Source organism: Mangifera indica, chromosome 12 (assembly GCF_011075055.1).
Source record: "Mangifera indica cultivar Alphonso chromosome 12, CATAS_Mindica_2.1, whole genome shotgun sequence".
NCBI classification, from domain to species: domain Eukaryota; kingdom Viridiplantae; phylum Streptophyta; class Magnoliopsida; order Sapindales; family Anacardiaceae; genus Mangifera; species Mangifera indica.
In genome coordinates this window covers 7,537,276-7,559,987 of record NC_058148.1, presented here as the reverse complement: position 1 = coordinate 7,559,987, position 22,712 = coordinate 7,537,276, and the positions used below count along the sequence as shown (strand labels likewise).

At 33.1% G+C, this 22,712-nt stretch overlaps 2 protein-coding genes across 2 annotated transcripts; one reads left to right on the top strand and one right to left on the bottom strand.

Moving 5' to 3' along the window:
* Window positions 1-2,551: 2,551 nt before the first annotated feature.
* On the top strand, window positions 2,552-16,030 carry LOC123193090 (flowering time control protein FY). Its single transcript, XM_044605875.1, is given in 19 exon segments — window positions 2,552-2,843; window positions 3,506-3,597; window positions 4,938-5,006; window positions 5,155-5,259; window positions 6,027-6,122; window positions 6,231-6,313; window positions 6,425-6,496; window positions 6,577-6,674; window positions 7,899-7,958; window positions 8,046-8,106; window positions 8,190-8,277; window positions 8,429-8,492; window positions 9,685-9,763; window positions 11,788-11,877; window positions 12,453-12,541; window positions 12,894-13,234; window positions 13,237-13,419; window positions 13,863-14,114; window positions 15,767-16,030. Coding segments are annotated over 19 exon segments (2,175 nt in total). The 5' UTR covers window positions 2,552-2,656; the 3' UTR covers window positions 15,833-16,030.
* A 1,852-nt stretch (window positions 16,031-17,882) lies between these two features.
* LOC123230282 (tyrosine--tRNA ligase 1, cytoplasmic) lies at window positions 17,883-22,712 on the bottom strand. The gene is made up of 10 exons (XM_044656427.1): window positions 22,488-22,712; window positions 22,165-22,312; window positions 21,104-21,387; window positions 20,785-20,881; window positions 20,154-20,259; window positions 19,982-20,064; window positions 19,672-19,817; window positions 19,232-19,337; window positions 18,208-18,267; window positions 17,883-18,038 (listed from the first exon to the last, which is right to left on the bottom strand). Exons 1-10 carry the CDS (start codon window positions 22,580-22,582, stop codon window positions 18,018-18,020), a joined length of 1,146 nt encoding a protein of 381 aa, XP_044512362.1. The 5' UTR covers window positions 22,583-22,712; the 3' UTR covers window positions 17,883-18,017.

Here is a 22,712-nt window from a genome sequence, read left to right as displayed (position 1 = left end):
AACATCATTTTGTTATGTCAATATTATTATTTATTGGATTTGGATTTCATCCATATTTATTCTAATTTGATTTGATTTAAACCAAAAAAACAAAAAAAGGATCACTATGTGATTTTGTCTAAATCTTGAGAAGGCCATTCTTTTGAAATCATCCCAAGTAAGGTTGGACATGAACTGAGTTGAATCCGAACATTTTTTTACTCGAGTTTACTTGAATAAAAAATAGTTTAGTTCAAGTTTGACTTGAGTTCACTAACCAAAAAGAAGAGTGGTTCGAGTTTGGCTTAAATAAAAATGATTCAGTTTAAGTTTGGTCTGGATTCATGGTTTGAATTCAAAATCATTGACAAAACGATGTTGTTTTAAAAATTGTTTAACATAATTTGAATCGAGCCACGAGTTAAGTTCAAACCATCAACCTAACTCGTGCGTTAGACCGAATCGAACTCTTTCTAGCTCGAATTTGGTTTGATTTTAAAACAAACCAAACTTTCTGATTTAAACTCAGTTCGAATTCGAACGAAATAAATTTGAATCAAGCTAAACTAAACCGAGTTGACTTTCAAGCCCGAACTAACTTAGTTTTGGTCCAACCCTATAAGTAACATGTATAATCTCTTGCTCTAGTACTTGAAACAAAGGTTAAGCATCACATTCTAAATAGAAAGAAGCAAGGGTAACTTTGTTTAATTTTGCAATCTCATGCAACCAAAATTACTTCCTAGTCTTACAAATCCAAGTAATAAGATATTCTTTATATCATACCTAGGAAATCTAGTTTAACCATTCAATGAATGAAGTTGTTCAATGAAATGAGTCCCTTTGATAAAACAAGAATTTTCCTCCTCCGCACTTGTTAATTGAGATCTCTTTTGCTTCTTGTATGTCTTTGTTAGGGTTCTATCAATTATACGAGTCAACATCTCATTTTGACATTAAATACAATTAAAATAATAACAAATAATTCTTTAAAAAAAAAAAAAAGAACAAACCCCTACATAAAAATGTGGTAACAAACTCAATCTTATACATAAACTAAACAGAGACATTGAAACGATCCTAATGCAAGATTTAACTTATAACTAAGATGCAATACTTTAGAAAAGTCAAACTATCGTCAGGTTAATAAAACTAGTAATGTGTTAGAACTTTAAAAGAAAATACCTAAACTTTTATATACAAAATGATATACCATAATTATTTTATTGGGTCAACTTTAATCTATATTTATTCGAAATTTATGGATTTGATATAGATATATACTGATTTATGACACATCAGTTTATATAAAATAGTTTGTATATTTAAGATGTGAAGTGATACTACATTTACAAACTCTATATACAAACTAGAAAGACAAAACTTTTTGAGTAATGTTATACGTATTTATTTTTAGTAAACAAATGTATACATATTCATGTGTATCATTATTTGATTGAATGTTACTTCATTTAAAACTTAAAATCATTTCATCACGTAATAACACATATAAATGTGTATATATTTATATACTCAAGATAGATATAAGTAACTTTATTGAAACTCTTTTATTGTCACATCATTCATCTATAATAGAATATCAAGTAGCATGAAAAGGTTTATACATTAATATGGTTTCTCTATGTTAAATGCATTTGAAAATGTGAGGGATCAACACTTGGCAGAACGTTCAGTTTTATTCTTGAAATTTCTCTTTATCTAAAATGTACTGATATAATAACATATAATTTGATGATTTTGAAGCGAGAAAAAAAAAGTAAACAATTACGTTACTCAATTACAAATTGTCACTTGAATTTGTATGAATAAATTTGTACAATTTATTTATATATATAGTTTTATTCTAAAGCTTATGCATTGGTGTGATATCTAGGATTAGACCCAAACCGAATTGGCTTGAACTCAAAAGTTGACTCGATTTGATTTGATTTGAATTCGTTTACTTTGAATATGAATTGAATATGAGTTAAAAGGTTTAGCTCGTTTTAAAATCAAATCGAACTCGAGCTATAGAGAGTTTTACTAGCGAGCTAGATAGATGAGTTGATTCGGTTATAACTTAGCTCATTGCTCTATTCGAATTATGTTAAATAATTGTTAAACGACATCGTTTTATTAATGAACTATAAATTTTAGTTGTATATCTGAGATATGAATTTGAGCTATAAATTCGAATCAAACTCGAACCAAACCAAACAATTTTCATTTGAATCGAACTCCAACCACTTTTAATATTAGCTCAATGAATTCAAGATAAACTCAAACAAAACTATTTTTTATTTTAATTAAACTCAAATCGAAAAATGTTTGGATTTGACTCAGTTCGTATCTACCTAGATACCTAGTGTTTAGTTCTAAAGTAGATACATTGAATGGACAATACAGCAACACAAATTGGGCTGGGATTTAGGCAATTGTGCCAGCAGCCTATGACCCGGCCTTGTGACAAATTGTATCATGTATTGGAGTTCACCTTCTTAATGTGAGTTGTCAAATGTCCAAAATACCCTCCTGCATTTGTCTATCAACTTCCTTAAACGGGGTCATTTTCATTTTTTATCCCTAATTTCAGACAATCCCTTTCCCGCTTTCGTCAATTTAGGGTTTAGGGATTTTGATCTCACACCAAAATTCCATCTGACACTCTTGGTAAAAAATGATGTACGCTGATCCTCACCAGCATCAGCAGAATCAGCCGCAGCCGCAGCCTGGTGGTGGGGACCACTTCCACCGTGGCCCAGCACCGCTGGGTCCTCCGCCGATGATGCGCCAGCCGTCTGCCTCGTCCACTACTCTCAACCCCTCTGATTATCATCATCCTTCCGCCAACCCTCCTTACGAAGGTACGCTTTAACTCTAACAGGTATATGCGCACTTGTGGTGAATTGGGGTTTACTTTTTCTGACTAATAAAAAAAGAAATAAATTCAGCAACATTCTGTGGTGCGTATTGTAATAATTTCAGCGATGCTTTTTGGCATTTTTATTTTTATTTTTCCGTTGTGTTTGTGAGTGAAAGAGCATTAGAAGGTAATTTAGCAATTTTTTGTGGAAACAAGTGGGTGTAAACTCACTCATGCTGCATTTGTTTGTAAAATTGGGATTTTGGTGGTTAGTTGTTCGGAGCGATTTGATTGCAAAGATGACTCTTGCCAGGGATAGAACAGCATGGGAGCTAAATGGTTTTTTTTTCGGAGATGATGCTAATAAGAGATGAGAAAAATTTTGGTTGAGATTAGGTTTGCTTGTCTCTCTAAAAAAGAATCAAAAGTTGGGTAATTGCTTGATGGGTAGTTTTGTTAGATATCGTGCTCGATTAATGAAGGTTTGGGGGTTTTGTTTTCCTCTGGGGATCAGTTAGCAACTTGAGCCTCAACTTTAGGTAGCCCAAAAAGCTATAAAAAGATAATAATTTTCTCATTGATATCTGTATCTTGAACTTCAATTGTACTTTGGTATTCTAAGTATACTACATGTCTTTGTGATTACTTAGTTTGTTTTTGTAGCTCATGGTGATAGTTTTGCTGCAAAAAGAATGAGAAAACTTACTCAGAGGAGGGCTGTTGACTATACTAGCACTGTTGTGCGATATATGCAGGTATTTATTTATTTAGTTATTTCTATAATCCTTTTTGGACTTCTTTCTGATGTAGCTGTTGTTTGGAGCTCCTATGATTGGTTCTGCTGTTTTGAATGTCTGTAGTCTTCCTAGTATTCTTTTCACTATTGGATCGCGTAATGCGGAAACTAGCATTTAATATTAAATTACATGGATTTTGTCATTTGAGATTCTGGAAACCATTTAATGTTGTAGTTATTTTCCTATTAGAAACTTGGGGTTATTTATTTTTTCATGTTAGAAAAGATTTCTTTTCTTAGTAGATTATGATATCAAGTTTGTATCTGTTTAGCGCTTGACCGGTATAGCTAGGGCCTTAAGCCTTGTTTTGATATGGATATTAATTCATTGATGCTACACTGGAAATTTGATTACTCTCTTAGCTATCTTCTTGCTAATCCTTTGCCTATTTTCCTGTAATTTGTGCTGAATTCTCTCTCTTCTTCTCCTTTTCTGCTATCTTTTCTACATCATTGCTTCTTTTTCTATTGTGTACTTTATAAATAGTAATTTTTTTCTTTTTTTCCTTTTTGAAAAGGTTAAAAAAGCTAAATGGCAAGCTTCTTCAGTTTTTTTAATATAGTTTTTTAACTTAGTAAATGCTTTTATGAATTCTTATTTACTAAAAGTTAGTTCCGGTAGTTTCTATTAATTGTCTTGGTCAGACATGTCTTGGCAATCAGTAGGTGTTGATGCATCTGTATCACCTGTGTAATTACATTATTTAATAATGCAAAAGCATCTTTCTAAGGACAGATGATATTGAGACCACTGACATATTGTATATGATGTTCTGCTTTGCTGATTGTTGTTATGGGGATTATATAGTAATTTTGAAAAAAAAAACCATTTCTAGGAAACTATATAATGCGTTTATACAGAAAGAAGGTTAAGAAGTATTTACATGGATCCAAGATCCACTGTCAGATTGAAAAAGATTATCCAATAATCTCCTAATTAACACATGTCAATTATGTAATATAACACATTGGTTTGTGTAGATTAGATTTTTTCTATTCCTTCAATGTCATGTAAAATTGTATTTGAAAGCATATTTGTGCAAGGGCTTTGATTGTTTATAAGGGAATGCTAATATATAATTTTTTGTGGTTGTGGATTACTTTGTTTGATATTGGAGGATCTATTAACTTTTAGTCATCTCTACAAGGTGTACATTTGTTGCTTTTGCTTGCGCTTTGTGTCTTTATTTTCCTTTTTAGTTGCATATGGTTTTCTACAGAAGTTGGATTCAATATTTTGGTTGCTTTATAAAACTTTGGTGTTTGATCTTTTTTAATCTCGTACCAATACTGCTGCAGATCCGAATGTGGCAGCGGGATTCAAGAGACAGGACAGTATTGCAACCTACCCCAGCAGCAGCAATTGATGTTAGTGACCATTTGTACCTATATTTTATCATTTTCGTATTCTAGAGTATGGTTGACCTGAATCATGATGATGGCATATTTCTACTCTGACGTTGGATTCTGAGCTTACTTTTTGTAAATGCTTATATTTCATTGCTCCATGGCACAGATGTTACCTACAGTTGCCTATTCAGATAATCCATCAACAAGCTTTGCAGCAAAGTTTGTTCATACATCTCTAAACAAGAATCGATGTTCAATTAACCGGGTTTTGGTAAGCTTGATTCAACAAGTTTCTTGACTTTTGTATTTTGTTGGTTGATTTTTAATTTTCTTTTGTGTATATAGTTAAGTCTGCTTAGCTACTCTTTCTGTTTTGATTATGGTAGATTAAATGTATTTTCTCTTTGGAAATTAAAATTTTCTTATATTGTCCTTATGGAGGCAATATTCTATTTGTAAGTATGGTCTACGAAATGACTTTTATACGGAAACAGGGAAATGATCTATTGTAGCTGAATCTTAGTTGTGTTTTAGCACTGAACATGGGGAAACATGTTGAATCAGAATATTTCATACCTTTTTCCGTACTATAGTTGCTGAACATTTTCTGCACAATAATGTTATAATACAGTAAAATGGTTATGATGGTCTTGCTCTTGGGAGTTGAATTGACTCCAAATGTTTTAGCCCTTGGTGACCCTGTTCTATATTAGAAGTATTAGGGGCTAACCTTATGATGCAAGGAAAATGATAAACCCTCTTGATGCAAAGTAATAAATTTTTTTAGTGATGCAATGTAATAATAGGTGGAAAATGTGATGGACTGGCAGCTTACACAACTTTATTTTATTTTTAGTTATGTAGGATGAACAAAAAGCTTTTTATGCTATGCATATATTTTAGAATTCTATGCATTTGAATTTGTATTCTGTCTTGAGCATGATATAATATCTTTTTAAGTTTTTTTATCAATCTCTGTCTGGAGTCTTACACTTGAAATGGTTGCTAACATGTGTTTAATCATCCTTTACTTTTTAGTGGACTCCTACTGGTAGACGTCTTATCACTGGCTCTCAAAGCGGAGAATTTACTCTTTGGAATGGACAGTCATTTAATTTTGAAATGATTCTTCAGGTACATAATCTAACAATCGGTGATGGTTTCACGGAACTACTAAGTCGAACAAGCTAAACTTGTGGCTTTTGATAAGATTATGAATATTAATCATCTTTTAATGTTCAGGCCCATGATCATGCAATTAGATCAATGGTATGGAGCCACAACGACAATTGGATGGTCTCTGGTGATGATGGGGGTGCAATAAAGTAATTATATCTGTTAAAATACTTTCTGTTGCTTTATATATGTTATTTATATGTCTAGTAGAAACATCTAGATTATATTGACCTAAACATGTGTATGGAGCAACATTCTAGGTATTGGCAAAACAATATGAATAATGTGAAGGCCAATAAATCAGCTCATAAAGAATCAGTCCGTGATGTAAGGTAGATATTTATCTTTATGTTTATGTCTTTTTTCCTTGAGAGTTTTTCATCAAATATTTCTTAATTAACATTCTGAACAGTTTCTGTAGGACAGACTTGAAATTCTGTTCCTGTTCAGATGATACCACTGTCAAAGTTTGGGACTTTGCTCGGTGCCAAGAAGAGCGCTTATTAACTGGTAATGTGCCTTGACTGGTTATTTAATTTGATATTGAAAATGCAATCCTTATTTTGGTTTCTTTCCTGATATGAAATTGTTTCACCAATGCTTGAGATGCAGTGAGTTCAGCCAGTTTCCCAATGTAGAATTCTAATGTTCTGCATTAAAACAAATATCATACAAAATTACACATAAGGGGTGGGGGTTATCATACTCAGATTAATTTAATGATTTAGCATCCTAACCTTTGGGCTTGTTGCGGATTGATGAAGTCATGAACAATGCCCGTCAATTTATTTCATCTAAGCATTTGTATACTAATAACTGAAAGCAACTCAATAGAGAGCATGTTAGTGAATCCTCATCTGCAGTTCAGAGTAATTCACTTAAAGGTCTGAGGAATAATCTGGGTTGGGAAATTTTTGTAAACCAGGTGTAAGTTTCTGTTGCGTAGCTATATTTTTTCTTTTTAATAAATTAGGAAAAAGATGCCAATGGGATTTAAATTGGTTGCATGCTTAAAGTGGGAGTGCAAGGAAGTGAGTGGAGAAGGTGGTTATTTCATTTCTGTTCTTTATGATTTGAAGCTGAAGCCTTGGAAGTCCTCATCTGTGAAGTTAACTGCTTACAAAATTCAATGAAAACAAAGGTGATCTGCAATCTTTTTGGTGGACAATCCCAGGGAATCAAATTCTATCATTTGATTTCAAGCACTGGAAGTAAAGCTGAAATCAGTAGAAACTATTTGATTGGTTCATTAATTGCCACAATACTCAATAAGATATGCACATGTTCATTTATTGGCTAACATAGTACCTTGTGTCTTTACTTTGCCACAGACTGACCATTTATTCATTAATATGTTTTGTATTTTTTTTTTAGTTTGGATTTTATATATATTTATGTCATTGGAGTGAAAAATATACAAGAGAACCTTCAACAACATCTTCTTGTATAATTGCATGACTCTTCTTCATCTTTGGGTTTACTCTTGTACGTGTTGCTTAATTAATTTTCTGGCAGAATAGTGTACTATGTATATATATTTACTTTTGAATTTGCCTATGGTTCTCGGGTTTCTTCACAAAATACTTGTGTCAATGTAATAAGATTACTCACAATTGCTTGTTACATATGCGTAATGATATCAGTATATGCTTACGGAGCGGTATATTATTTTGTCCTGTTAAATGTGCATGAAGTGACCTAAGAGCTATCTATATGTGGTTTGAACTCAGGCAGGCCATGGTTGGGATGTTAAAAGTGTTGACTGGCACCCTACAAAATCACTTTTAGTTTCAGGTTTGTTATTGCTTGTTCTTGTGAACCCTTTCCTGAGGTATTCTTACGAGTTTTTATTCAATGCTTAATCTTGGCATGTTTTGTCAGGTGGAAAAGATAACCTTGTGAAACTTTGGGATGCTAAAAGTGGAAGAGAGCTTTGCTCTTTGTGAGTGTCTTATCTTAGTGGTTAGAGGTCATAATACAGTTTAAAAATTGTCTTATTTTAACAAGCAATTCATGTCCTTGCAGTCATGGCCACAAAAATACAGTGCTTTGTGTGAAGTGGAATCAAAATGGTAACTGGGTGCTAACTGCTTCCAAGGATCAGATAATCAAGGTGTGTGTCTTCTTTCTCCCTTCAATTCTTTTTATCTAAATTTATTAAGTTTTAATATTATTGTTTGATTATTTTCTTGTTATCCTTTTTTCCCCTGAGGTTTACACATTCTTTTGAACTAATTGTAATTGCTGTATGCTGACAATTACAGCTTTATGACATAAGAGCTATGAAGGAGCTTGAATCATTCCGTGGACACCGAAAGGATGTGACTAGTAAGTGAAAATTGTTATCCTAGTGCATTTCTCATTTTACAATTATGTCTATAAATTTTTTAACTGAGCAATAAAAACAAACTTAAATGGTTATATGGTAGGTGCTATACGTTCACAGTGGATTACGTGCCCTGAAAATTTATTGATGTTGAGAAGTAGCATTAACATGCATTGATGAAGAATGATCCATGTTGTTAAATTGTCTGCTTGAGTGTGCCCGAATACATTATTGTTGCAGTCAAGTTCTCACTTTGCATTATCTGTTGTCATGATCATAATCCTAGTGTGAAGTCATGCATTTAGGTATTGAATATCATTCATTATTATAACTGATTTCACTCTTTTCCTCTTATTCTTATGACCTTTTTTCTGATCCTTTATATAGATCATATTTTTTGTGGGCAGTATGTTCATTTTTTTTTAAATCATCTTTTTCAATAGATGATATTCTATTTGTTTCTTTTTGGAAATTAAGGGAAGAAAAAAAAAGGAAAAATCTTATGGCCTAGAATGAGGCTTTTATGGCTGATATTTAAGTGAAGAAAAAGATCTGCAGTTGCTATAAGTCTTGATGCATATGCTGGATTTGAATGTTAACTGAGACCTCCAGCAGTATTTACATTAGCACTCCAGAGGGTTGGGTGGTAATTTTTTGTTCTATTAAGTCAAGAAGAGGGAAAGGACTATGCAGGAGGAAGTAATGATAAGGTGTTTGTATTTCATGGCTGTGAACTGTTCCGCACTTCTAATTGAGTTACCAGTTGTGAAGCAGTTCAACATATTATATCTATTGTTTTACAGGATCTGTGATCATAATTCTAATATACATGATAGTTTATTCATGGATATTTCTGTTCCACACTTTTTATTGAGTTACTATTTCACTACAGCTATAGGCTAGTTAACTTTATCTCCCACTAAAGAAATGATTAATTACAGGATTGGGTTGGCAAGTGGTTGTTCCTGTGGACCAACTCTACATATTAAAGCGATCTCATCATAATTTTAATATTACATGATCATTTAAACAAATCTTCATCATTTTTTTTAAGTATATTAAATTATGTTTGAGGATGTGATATTCTTATATGAGGTGTGTTATATAGCCACAAGTGACTGGTTTCTACATGATTTTTTTGATGTTTTTAAGGATGATACTGATTGCATGTGTCTTCTTATACTTTTTTACTAGCATTGGCATGGCACCCATTCCATGAAGAATACTTTGTCAGTGGGAGTTTTGATGGGTCCATTTTCCACTGGCTTGTTGGGTAAATTCTATTCCTTATCAATAACACTGTTTTATTGATTACACTAATTTTTCTTGTCTATGCATCTGGGGTTTTATGTTTTGCATCTTTTTAAAGTTTTCACAACTCTGACTGTGTATAGTAGCTAATTTAGTTGGCAAGATCTCTTGTGGTTTAGAAGAGTTTGGATATCAAATTTTATGTGCACCAAAATTGTGTTTAGAGATAACAGTAAGGAAAAATGATGCATGGCCCCCAAGGGGTAGTTTAAGTGGCAAAAAAGAAAACTTCATGTATAAGAGGACATGGGTTCAAGTCTCCTCTGACTACATATTAAAATCAAACTCTTGACTTAGTTCAGTGGTTATGAGGTTGGTCACTGGATCTAGGGTTTAATATACTCAGTGTGGTTGGTTCTAGGTCAGGTGGGGTTCCTCGTTACGTAAAACAAAAATGATACATGACAATATGGCGGTTTCATAATATAGTTACAAAAAACTAATATTTGATTCGATATAAAATTACTATTGATCACCATTATAGTAGACTAGCAAGCATAAAGCATGATTATGCTGGATAATCACAGCAGCAGTAGTACCTTGTTGCATCTTGTATTGTTGTTGAAGCTGAATATCGGTTCAGTTTCAGTTGCTGTAGTTTAAAATTCCTTTCATGTGACGCAGATGTCTTGTTCACTTATGCTGAGTGGAAGAACATTTCCAAGAAAAAGAATGATGAAATTGAATATAGGCATAGATTTCTTGAATGATTATCACCATATTAGGAATAGTTCTTCACATTTTGCTGGGTGTGTATACTGTCAATCTATGTAATTTTAGTGCTTCATTTGAAACGCACCTAACGAAGCTGTAAGACTTGAATTTAACAGTTCAGTCTGGATTCTTTCCTAACTAACATTTAAGATTTGTTCTGTGGTGAAATATATCGATTGCATGTAAAGCTTCAAAATATAAATTTTTATGAAGACAACATAGGACCTACGAAATATGTATATATATTACTCTCTGTTTTTGAACCGGCTAGTCTGGGCTAGTTTTTAAAACTGTGTAGATAGAGCCCTAGTTCATTGCCTTTTTTTGACTAGAATATGAATTTAATATGAATATTGGCTTTCTCCCCTTTCCATGTTTCTTGCCTTAGTCTCATTTTTCCCCATTTCTTATTCTTTGGATTTTTTTTTCCATTTCTTGCTTTCCCTCCCTACTTTTAACCTCCCTCCTATCAACATACCCGCCAAGTTTCTATGTTTCTCTCCTTAGACTGTTTTTTCCCCATTTCTTATTCTTTGGATCTTTTCAATTTCTTGCTTGCTCTTGCTACTTATATCCTCTCCCTTCTATCAGTGTACTCCCCAAGTTTCTATCTTTCTATCTTTAGTTTGATTTTCCCTTATCTTATTCTTTGGATTTTTCCATTTCTTGCTTGTTCCCCCTACTTTTATCTTCCCCACATCTATCACTAATATGCTGACTACACTAATTAAAATTAAGTTCAAATCCTGATATGCATTTGTTGCTTATTCCCCAGGGGACTAAACAGACACTGTTTTTTATGTAATTCATTGAACTGTTGTAATTGATAAACGTTTCATTTTAGAGGTATTTATTAACTAGATGATTCTGAATTGGCTTCATCAGGTGGATAGTGGTGGTTGAAGGATTGGTTGTTTGAATGGATTTTATCACACAAGCTTTAAAATTTTTGTAATGTTGTGCATTATAAGAAACTGAATAACCATGTTTTTGTGAAGAATTCTTTCTTGGATTGGGAGAAATGCCACTAAACTAGTGTAGTTGTATGTTTTCTTTTTGAATCAGCTCAGAGTCCAATCTATTTTCAAGTTTAATGAGTTTGCTAGATTTATCCTTGATGATAGACTTTTTTTGGTCTGTTTAAAATGCTGAGTATTTTTCTTTATATTTCATAGTGTACATTTTCATCTGATTTCGACATTGCATTCACTTCTTGGATAGATTGATTAAAACTTGCTATTTATAACAAGAAAATAATTTTCTGATTTACAGGCATGAAACTCCCCAGGTTGAAATTCCCAGTGCACATGATAACAGTGTTTGGGACCTGGCATGGCATCCGATTGGATATCTTCTTTGCAGGTAGAGGCAATCATTGCTATTTATTTTCAACCATTTTTTTAATAAAAGAGTTTCCTGTTTACCAGATGTTTAGAGACATATCAACTAAAATTATTGATTTTTTTTTTTTTGGTATATAGTAAATTCAATGTAAGCCTTCTTGCCCCTTTGTGTGTTTGAATCTGCCATTTCCTCGTTTTTGTTCCACACTCAGGATTTCTGTCCTATTTCATTTTGTTGTATAGTATAGCTACTGATGTGCCTTTGCATTGGTCAAGCTAAACAACCAAGCATTGTTCAGTGACTGTTGGTACTTGTAAATTCAATTATAAGGCTTTGATAAATCTCATAATGTTCAGTGATCTCTGTCAATGCTTAGCCAAATTATGGCAATAATGAGCCTGATTTCACAGCTACTTAGGTAAGTATTGCCCTTTATTTGTTTTCTTCCACTGTAACAGGATCTTTGTTTATGCATCTGAGGCTGTTAGATTGTTTCTGACCTAAAGGACATTTGTGTGGGTTATCTGTTTGTGAGCCTTTATCAAGCTTGGGCCGGCCCTTCAGTTTCTGAACTTGGTTTGCTTCTTTTGTAGTGGGAGCAACGACAACACGACAAAGTTTTGGTGTAGAAATAGGCCAGGAGATACAGCTCGTGACAAATTTAATATGGGTCAGAACCAAGGTTTTGATCATTCCACCTTGATCCCTGCATATGTTGTTTCATCTTGGAAGCTGTTTGGCTCAAGTTCTGTAAATCTGAATTGTAGTGTGTTACCAAAGGCAAATAGAAGTTTATTTTTCAAATTTTATGGCGTCTTGAGGGGTTATTGATAATGAAAACCCCTTGGCTTGCTTCCAAAGAAGCAAGGGATTGCATAAATACTTTTTTCTATTCAATTTTATTAATTGATAGAGTACTTGACAATGACATGCTGATGTGCTTATCTTGGTCAATGCCTGCAATCCTATGAGTTTACAACAGATTTTTTTTTACATCTTAAAAAATTGAATATTTGAATGCATATTTTTGTCAGGTTATGGTGAACAAAATGCTGCCCTTGCTGGTCGAATGCCTGGAAATTTTGCTATTCCTGAAGCACCACCAACACCAGGGCCATTCGCACCTGGACTTACCCGAAATGAAGGAACCATTCCAGGTATTGGAGTTGCAATGCCCTTAACCATTCCAACATTTGATTCATCGGCTCAAGGGGAGCAAAAGCAGCCTTTTGGTGTTTCAATGCCTTTAGGAGCACCTCCTCTACCACCGGGTCCACATCCCTCTCTTCTTGCTGCCAATCAGCAACAACAGGGATATCAACAAAACCCGCAGCAACAGATTCCACAACACCAGGGACACCCTCAGCAAATGCCCCTCTGCCAATGCAACCTCCAAATATGCCACAGCTACAGCCTCCATCACATATGCCATTGCTGCCCCATCCTCATCTATCTCGTCCACCACCGCAAATGCCCCAACTTGGCATGCCATCTCAAATCCCATCATCGATGCCAGTGTCTTTGCCTCTGCCTTCATCACATCCAATGCCTGGTCCAATGGTATGATACTGTAATCTGCTCTACTTTGTTTTTCTTCCTATTGTACCAAGTTTAATAATCTGTTCAGATTTTCTTTGTTTTCTGAAAAAAAGATGGTTCCTAGTGCTATGTTTGACACAAACAAAAGACAACGAATACTATTGCTACATCATGATGAAAACTTTGCTTGAAATCCAGTTGCTGATGATTTGAATTTCAAGGCTTAAGAAAGTTGCGTGAATTTCTAAAACAATTTTTGGAAGATCAAATCCTAAGAAATATTAGAGCAAAACTTCTCAAAAGATATTACTTTATTGGTTATTTGGTTTGCTATCTAAATTATGGTTGTGAAACCTACTTAGGTTTTCTTCTCTGTTAGTTTTCTATAAAAAGTTATTTAGGTTTTCTACTCACTTTTTTCGGATAACTTAGGATGTTGCTAATGGAAATTATTCCAACTGCAGGGGATGCAAGGTACAATGAATCAAATGGCTCCACCTATTCCACAAGGTCATTACATGGGCCTGAATCCAATGCACTCGGGATCCTTACCCACTAGTGTTGTGCCTCCTCCAGTTGGAAGCTTTCCTAATGGTTTGTCTAATATGCAAGGCCCATCGAATCCAAGTGGAGCACAAATGTATCCACAGGGAGGTGGATTTAGTCGTCCACAAGCTGGGCAAATGCCAATGATGCCAGGGTTTAATCCCTACCAGGTGCGTCGTTAGTTTGATACTACAAGGATCAACTCTGAGTCTCTTTGAAAATGTTTTCATGCTTCGTTTAAGGTTTATGCATTTGAACTTGCCTTGTGGATATAATCTCTAGTGTTTGAACTAGATGAGGTGTCTGGTAGTCACCATTTTCCCCTCAAAGTACGGTGTGCATAAAATGGTTCAAATTGTAAAACCATAACCGTTTGAAATTCACAGTTTGGTTTGGGTTGGGTAGGGAAAAAATTTTAAAATGATTTAGTTTGGATTGCAGTTTTGGCGGTTTCCAAACTGGATCAAATTATAAACGTTTTTCTAATATATATATACATATATATTTTATAATTTATTTATATACATGAAATTTTGTATTGAAACGTAGAAACTATTTTGGAAAACATAATAGTACAAAATATTTATAAAATACTGTATGGTATTATACAAAATTTATAATAATAATCCAATCATAAGCTATGTCTAATAGGTACTAATTATAAAAAAAGAAAAGAAAAAATATAAACAAATAAACTATATTGAGAAACATAATAACAACTCTGCATTTTAATCTTTTTAAATTACTTTCACTACAAAAAAATTATATATTAAGAAATAGAAGATTTGATTAAAAAAACTAAAAAATTACATATAGATGCACTAGGATTTTTCATTCCCGTATACATCTAATTTTAATACATCAACAAGACAACAAAATACAAGGTAAGGTACTTGTTATAAAAAATAAAGAAGGAAACACATTCTTTCTTAATTAACAACAGATTAATTAAAATTGAATACAAAGACTATCACTGCTAATCTAGATTTAAAATTTGTTCATCGCATACATCGACGAGTACGTCACTTCGCTTATTCGCAATTATCAATACATTTAATTGTATGGACAACAGTGCATATTCGATATTCTTAGTTGCTGAGTTTGAGATAGTATAGACAGTAAAGATAATTAAAATTCAAGATTCTTTAGAGATATATAGAGGAATAAAATGTTGAAAATATGATTGGTAACGCATCTTTCATTGATAATATTATATTTTATTTTTATAGGCGCAAACCTAAACCAAACCGCAATTTTTCAGTTCGGTTTGATTTGGAACACAATTTGGATTGGTTAGATTTGGTTTGACATTTTACCAAAGCGTTTTATTTTTAGTTTGATTTGAAAAATTTTTTAAACCAGACTCAACTAGACCATGCATACCTCTATCTTTGAAAGACACTTTAATCAAACTCATAGTTTGACTGGAATAAGTGTCTGCAACTGAATTGAAGCTGATTTTCAGCATATACCTGAATTAGACCAAATCTTTGAGACCTGAAATTGCTGTTATGATTTACTAGTCTGTTGTGTTAAACTGGATATGGATGATGATAGTTTTTGCCTTTTAATATGGTGTAATTAGTGTAATTAAATGCACATATTAACTGGAATCAACTTCTGATAAGCAATACTAAAAGGTGATGTTTAGGATACATACCCTTTTGTTAGATATGATTGTTTAGAACTTATAAATTCATTTCCATGGAAACTTTCAAATGTGACTCAGTCCATTTGTGGATTGTACACAAATGATAATGCATGTATAATTATCATCTCGCACAAGTTCTGAAGATTCTAACCTGTAGTTTGCTTATTGCAGTCTGGTAATCAATCTGGCATGGCGCCGCCGCTGACTGGTCCACCGCATAGCCAAACGCCGCAGTAGGATATTGTTGTACTATATATATGTGATAGCTTCACAGAGGTGCTGCTGTCTAGGACTGTCTGGATAGGCTATCTGTTATTCTCACCATGGCCCGTATTCATGTTTCATTCATTTTGTTAAAATTTTCCCTTTCCTGTAGACATTTATGTTGTTACAAACTGAGTTAAATATTTAATGAGATGTCATTGTTTTAGCAAATTATACTCATTCCAAAATTTACTGTCAGACATTCAGATTTTAGTCTCTTTTGTGAACTGGGGATTGCATAGGTCATTGAAATAAATTAATTACTATACAGTGAAGAAATAATGGAGTCTGTGGAAAGAATAGGAAAATCTCAATAGTAACCTAATGGTGTCTGCAATAATATATTTAAGTTCATTTCATATGTGGGAATCAAATTAGTGAAAATTAATTGACAGTGAGGGCTGCAAATTCTTGGTAAGATGTTATGAGGAAAGAGTCTAATTCCGGATGAAGCAGCATTTCTTTCTCCAATAAAAATTTCCAATCTTGAAAAGACTTCTAGGTTCTTGATTCAAGCAATGAAACTGCACTCTGTTTATGAAATTTTCATGTTCAATCTTGAGAAGACACCATTTCTCATAATCAGATTCATTACCTGAATTATTCTTCATGCATGAAAAGACTCAAACCATTTCACTTTGATCTTTAATGGAAAATATAGTAACTTTGGAACTTGGAAAAACATTTTCCTTACGGCTTTATTAGCCTCAATTATAATAATTAGTAAATTTAATTATTTTTCAATTAGTGTAATCCCAAGTTCTGTATAATACGAAACAATATCCTAATTTTTTAGATTTACACTTAATATTTTTACATCAAAAAAGAAATTTTAAAAACATGGTAATAAAATGAAAGAAAACACTTTCAAGTTTTGGATTATGGGAGGTAAAATTATTTTCTAAAGGAGATGGAGAGAGGTAGAGTGAGGAATTCTTTATAATCGTATAGAGATAAAATTATCTTGTAAGGTAGATGGAGAGAAGTAGAGATGTGTTGATAAAATTTACAAATATCTTATCATGCAGTGATTCAGAATTCTTTATTTGCGGGGAATAATAAGAAGGGATTTTACATTCCATATAGATTGATTAAATAAAAGAACATATACATAGATTTGCAAAGAAATTCTGATTAGCTTGAAAGCTAAAGATCAAGAATTCTTCTTTGAAATGGTATATTTGATTGGTTATTAATTAAAAAAATATATGAATGAATAATTTTTTGTTAAAAGAAAATAATAAAAATAGTAATTAGCCTCTTCGTCATGAAAATTATTTGTTTTCATCCCTTCATCTCTTCATCTCGTCTTTGTCTATTTCTTTGATTGCGTACAATGTTTCTCGAGCAGTCAAAACGGGAAGATGAGTGATTAGCCAACTGCCAGTCAAAACAGGTCAGAAAAAAAAAAAAAACCCTAAAAATAAATTGTAATTTTCCCAATTGAGTGAGAAGAAATTTTTAAACTGAAAAAGCAACAAGATAAAATATTAATTTTTAAAAAAAAATTTTGTTAAAAAATAATTTTACTCTTAACTCTAATAAAAAAACTTATCAAAAAGATAAATATTTAAGTTTCTAAAATTTTACATATGAAATTTTGAGAATACATGAATCCTTAGGTGGGAATAAGTCTTTTGGCCTAAAAAAATAAATACAGAATGAAAATTTACTTTACCCACCCATCAATTGGAGTCAGAATGTAAATTATCCAATTCTGGGACCTTGTACATTTTTTAACAATGTTTTGTTGAAAAAACAATTGAGATTAATATTTGAATAATAAATGAAATGCTGAGTAACATCCATAGTAAACACATAAAAATAGCACAACTACTCCAACAGCATCCTATCTTGAAATACAGACACACATGAAATCATAAATCCTCCTCCTCATAGTTTACAAACTTAAAGACATAAATCCAAGATGCTCATAAAATTTTTCTATCTAAAATTGTAGTTTTTATTGAAATCATTTCATCAAAATTTTAATCTGCGTATAGATGACTGAAACAAGTAAGCATCAGTGTAAATTATCACTCATATTTAAGTAACTATCAATCAATGTATAAATAACTGAACAATAATCTAATCATACAGAATTCTGTAAATTAACAGGAAACATCCTGACATAGGCAAGCGAATATCCTCCTCTGCATCACCTGGTAACTCTGTAACTCTACAAGATTGAAAACGAAAAGCAAAGACGAATGTCACCGGAAAGATTAGATGATAATAGGATTGACTTTATTTTTAATTATGAATAATATTTATAAAGAAATCCTCGTTTCAATCTTTGTCAAAAACAGCCAGAATCTTACACAACATGAAGCAAAATGAAGACATACCTTAACACGTTTCAGCAGATCCTGGGCATTAGCATCATTTTTGAAATGATCACGTACTGGCTATAGTGGGACAACAAACAGAAAGTAAGCATGTAAGAGAAAAATTGTAGAGAATTTTTTGGTAGTCTAACAAAGTTGAACCAGACCACTGTCATGCTAAAATAATTTTGACTCTTATAAACACCACAAAGTAGCTGAATGTTGGATGCCAATAGATTTTTCAAACAATGTTGAACACAAGTGATTTAATTATCTCACAAATTATTCACTTTACATAGAGATGCAGACAATTCAAGCAGTCACGTATATGTTTTTGTTTCTATTGATAAACTTATTTATAATAAAAGAGAGAAGAAAGCAAGGCGAAACAAGACTTGTCTTTACAACATGATGACTGACAAAAAGGCAACTTGGCTGGCCAAATGGACTACTATATCTGTTTCCCTATGTTTATGTGCATGTACAGTTTCTTTCTTCAATATCTAGAATGTAAATATATCTTTTAGGTCTCAATAAGAAAAAGGTTTAATCAAAATTTTCAGACCTAATGATTTTACTAAAAAGGATAGAGGACCAAATTCATTGTACAAAAGACAAAACCAAGTAAAATGAAGGACATGCCCTCAAGGGTTTCTCATGCATATGTCACAATTCTTTTACAGAGAGACTGAGTGACTCTATCTCTCTCTACCATTCTTTTACACAGAGAGAGAGAGAGAGAGAATGGGAATGAAAGGTAATGAGGAAAGACTATCCAACAATGGTTTCCTTTTTAAGATTTCTTTTGCTGTATGTTTAAAAAAAGCAATAGGAGTTAACAATCCCAAAACTTATAAAAGAAAATTACAATTAACTGTTCAAACCCCAAACAACACCTGATAACTACATCAAAGAAGTCAGCTGCACTAACAAAACCATGTATGATACCAATAAAAAATTTCAGCTGGTGGTGAGTATTATTCAACCCAGAAACTTTTTGTAACTTTTCTCAAACCATCAACAGCAACATGATAAAAGCAATTACCTGTAGTATCTTGTTTAATGCTTTTGCCAAAGCTGGTTTCAGGTCAGCAGGGTGTAACTTCTCCTCTTCATAGTCTACAACAAGTTCTTCAAAGCTTTTGAAGGTCCTGAATTGGAATGGAATTTATGAAGAAAACACAATACGCTAGCCATTAGTTGAAAAAAAGGGACAATTAAATCCCACACTAGCTTTTGTAGTGCTTATAATGCAATAGAAAAAAATGCTTGAAATAGAATAGACCACAAACAAATAAGATTGCATTTCAGTTTCTGACCTTATAATTAGTGAGAAAGCATAGACATTATTTGAAAAAACTGGGCAACAAACTGACACACAATATTCTCTTACATAGAAAAGGCATCTCCTGTAGCAGTATCTAAACACAAGACTAGCAAAAATGACAGCTTTTAAATGGTAATGTAATCATCAATAGAACTTACTTGTCACCACCATTGGCAGTACTGCGCTCCACCTGAAACTCATTAAACCATGGGAAGATAATGTATTTTATGTACTCAAGACATGGATTTCCTTCAACAATCTTCGGGGGACAGTATGCTCCCTTTATCTTTGAATTCACATCTGCCTGTGACAACAAAGAAAGAGACTTGGAGAACAATAAAATTCATAACATTTCAATATAATAATTTATTATATTGAATGTAACTTGAGCTGTTCATTTAGGAAACTACTTGAACCATTTTCATAAACTTATCATGATCATTTACTCTTGAAAAAAAAAAAACTTACCTCTGTATCCTCCATGAAGATGGAAGATGATGGATCACTCTTTGACATCTTCTCTTGCCCTTGTTTAAGACCAGGAAGCATATCTACATACCACAGAATCCAACAGCTAGTAAGAAAATTTGACAGGTGAAAAAGAAACCCATAGGAATTGTACAAGGATTTAGAGGATTACGATGTGATAATATGATGGGCTTATTTTTCCTCTTTATGTCATCACAGTACTCTCTTGCAAGTACATTTACTTTCCGTTGATCCATGCCCAGCTGACAAATGTCAGCCTGTTGTCACAAGAAGCAATTTATAAGCAATGGATAAAAATGATCACTAGAAATAAAATGAAGATTCACATGAAAAAAATAAAATCACGTGATAGATAATCTTGATAACAGTTATTGTGGAACCTTTACGAGTAGCTTTCACAAATGCAAACTAACATAGAAATAACTCATATTTCTCTTACTAATGAAAACTGATTAATATATTCAAAACAAGCTATAGCATCAATTTTGCCCTCAGATGCTTGCCCATCCTCACATTTGACATAAAAGGTAATCCAAAAAATAGCATTGAACTGTGCACTACTCTACTATGACTGTAGACAAAAATTCTTGTATATTAAAATCTGTAATGTCAGAAATTAACAGAATGGAAAAGGGAAAATAAATCGAAACCACCAGACACATCAATACAATGGTGGGAGAGAAAATACTGAAAACCATTTTCAATTAATTCAAAAATATTTTGTCAGGAGTAAAGTCATAAAGACCCACAGGGAAAATGTTTAAACTATAAAAAATCAGCACCTTAAGGAAAAATATATCCGCACATTGCATGCAAGGGTAGAGAATCTGGGCTGCAGTCAACTCATCCTGCTCACTACGACCCATAATCTGCACACACCTATACAGTTCAAAGATGTCATGTTAAATGCCATCACAATAAATTACAATGCCAATGAAACAGGGGAAAATCAAGGGTAAAAACTCCAATACAAATTCCACCTATACATAAACTTCAATACTCTATACAGTTAAAAAATGTCATGTTAATTGCCATCACAATACATTATGATACCAATGAAACAGGGCAGAAATCAAGGGTAAAAACTTCTACATATTCTACCTCATTACTCTGGGAAGTTTGTTCCTGCGAGCTATATCCATCACAATGGGCCAGTACTCATGTGCTCTCTTGTTAATTTCTTCTGAAGACCACAGAAATTCAACTCCATTGAGATCCATCCCAGCAGCTTTCCATATCTCAATCAAATAACGTCCAACTGTTTGAATCTTTTTCAAGTCACCTCCCATTTTGTTGTTTAGCTGTGCAAACCAATCAGCAATCCAAATTTTAACCTTGCAACCAGCAGAGGTGAGCTTGTTGACATTGATTGTTTTCATAACACCCTGGTCATCAATTAAAATGACAGTAAAACAGATCAGCTAAGTGAGCTTTGGTAGGAAAATCTTTAATGTTTGCAGAGCACAAGATGTCCAGTAAATATAAGATTACATGAAAAATCAATAAATAAGGTAAAAAATCTCAACCAAGCAGAAAATCTATTAGAAATATCTTGCATGTAATAACAATTTTGTTGAGCTTGTAAATTACATAAGTATAAAAAATATGAAAAGGAAAAGAAAAGCTGATCCTGTTTCATTAATGATCAGCAATATCTCTGAGCAATCTAGACTCTTTAGCTGCTGAAAAATAATCAAAGATTACACAACTTAAGCTAATACAGCACCAACAAAAGCAAAACATTTGGTAGCAGTTTGATTCATCACAGATTTAAATGCACAGTCCATCAAGAATTGACAGTCCTTGACATAGATTAACCATCTATATCCCCTCCGCCCGCTTCCCCACCCCCCCCCCCCCCCCAATATTAAATAGAAAAAAAGCTGAAAATACAAAGGTGAAGAGATTTTAAAAAATTCTCAACTCGTAAGATAGAATAAACATATCAAAAACAACCAAGGAAAAACAATTGACTGGATAAGAAAAGTCAAATCATAATCTCTTTAGATGCATTAGATCCATCGCCTACATTTCTTCCTCCGAAACTGTCTGAAACTAACACATCAATTATCCAACTAGCTAAATGCTAAGCAACTAGTTTATGCAGATCTTGACAAACTGAATTGAATAGCCATCCTAAAGCATTAGAATGAAATAATTACCTGAGCGATGTGCATTCTTCCTGATGGTTCAAACCCATCATAGCAAATTGGTTCAGGCTTCTTCGTAAGAAGATTCAACAACTCATCTTCCTGTATACACTCTTCCCCAACACTTCGCACAATCCGAAACCTCTCCTCTCCACTCATCCTAATACAATCATTAACACAGACACGTTTTTTTAATCTTCCAGAGAATCACAACAATTCAACCACAAAGTGAAAAGATTTTACTTATCTGAATCCGCATAATCGGGAACTATCTGATTGAACAAAAACAGAATATAAAAGACTTGTTTTGTAGAGTAACAATGCAAGACACTTACTGAGTAGTCGAGCTTGAGGAAGCGGCGTCGTTTTGGGAGTTGATGGAGAGAGAGATGATTTCATCGGAAGGCGGCGTTTGATTGGCTTCCGCCATTGATGACACAGCTGACGAGATGGAGAAAGCGAAGTAGGGTTTTGCTTTTCAGTTGGCAACGGGGTTTTCAGTTGCGTGGGAGTAAATTTTTTGGACCTAGTGTTTGATGCCTGGGCCTTCATATGACAAT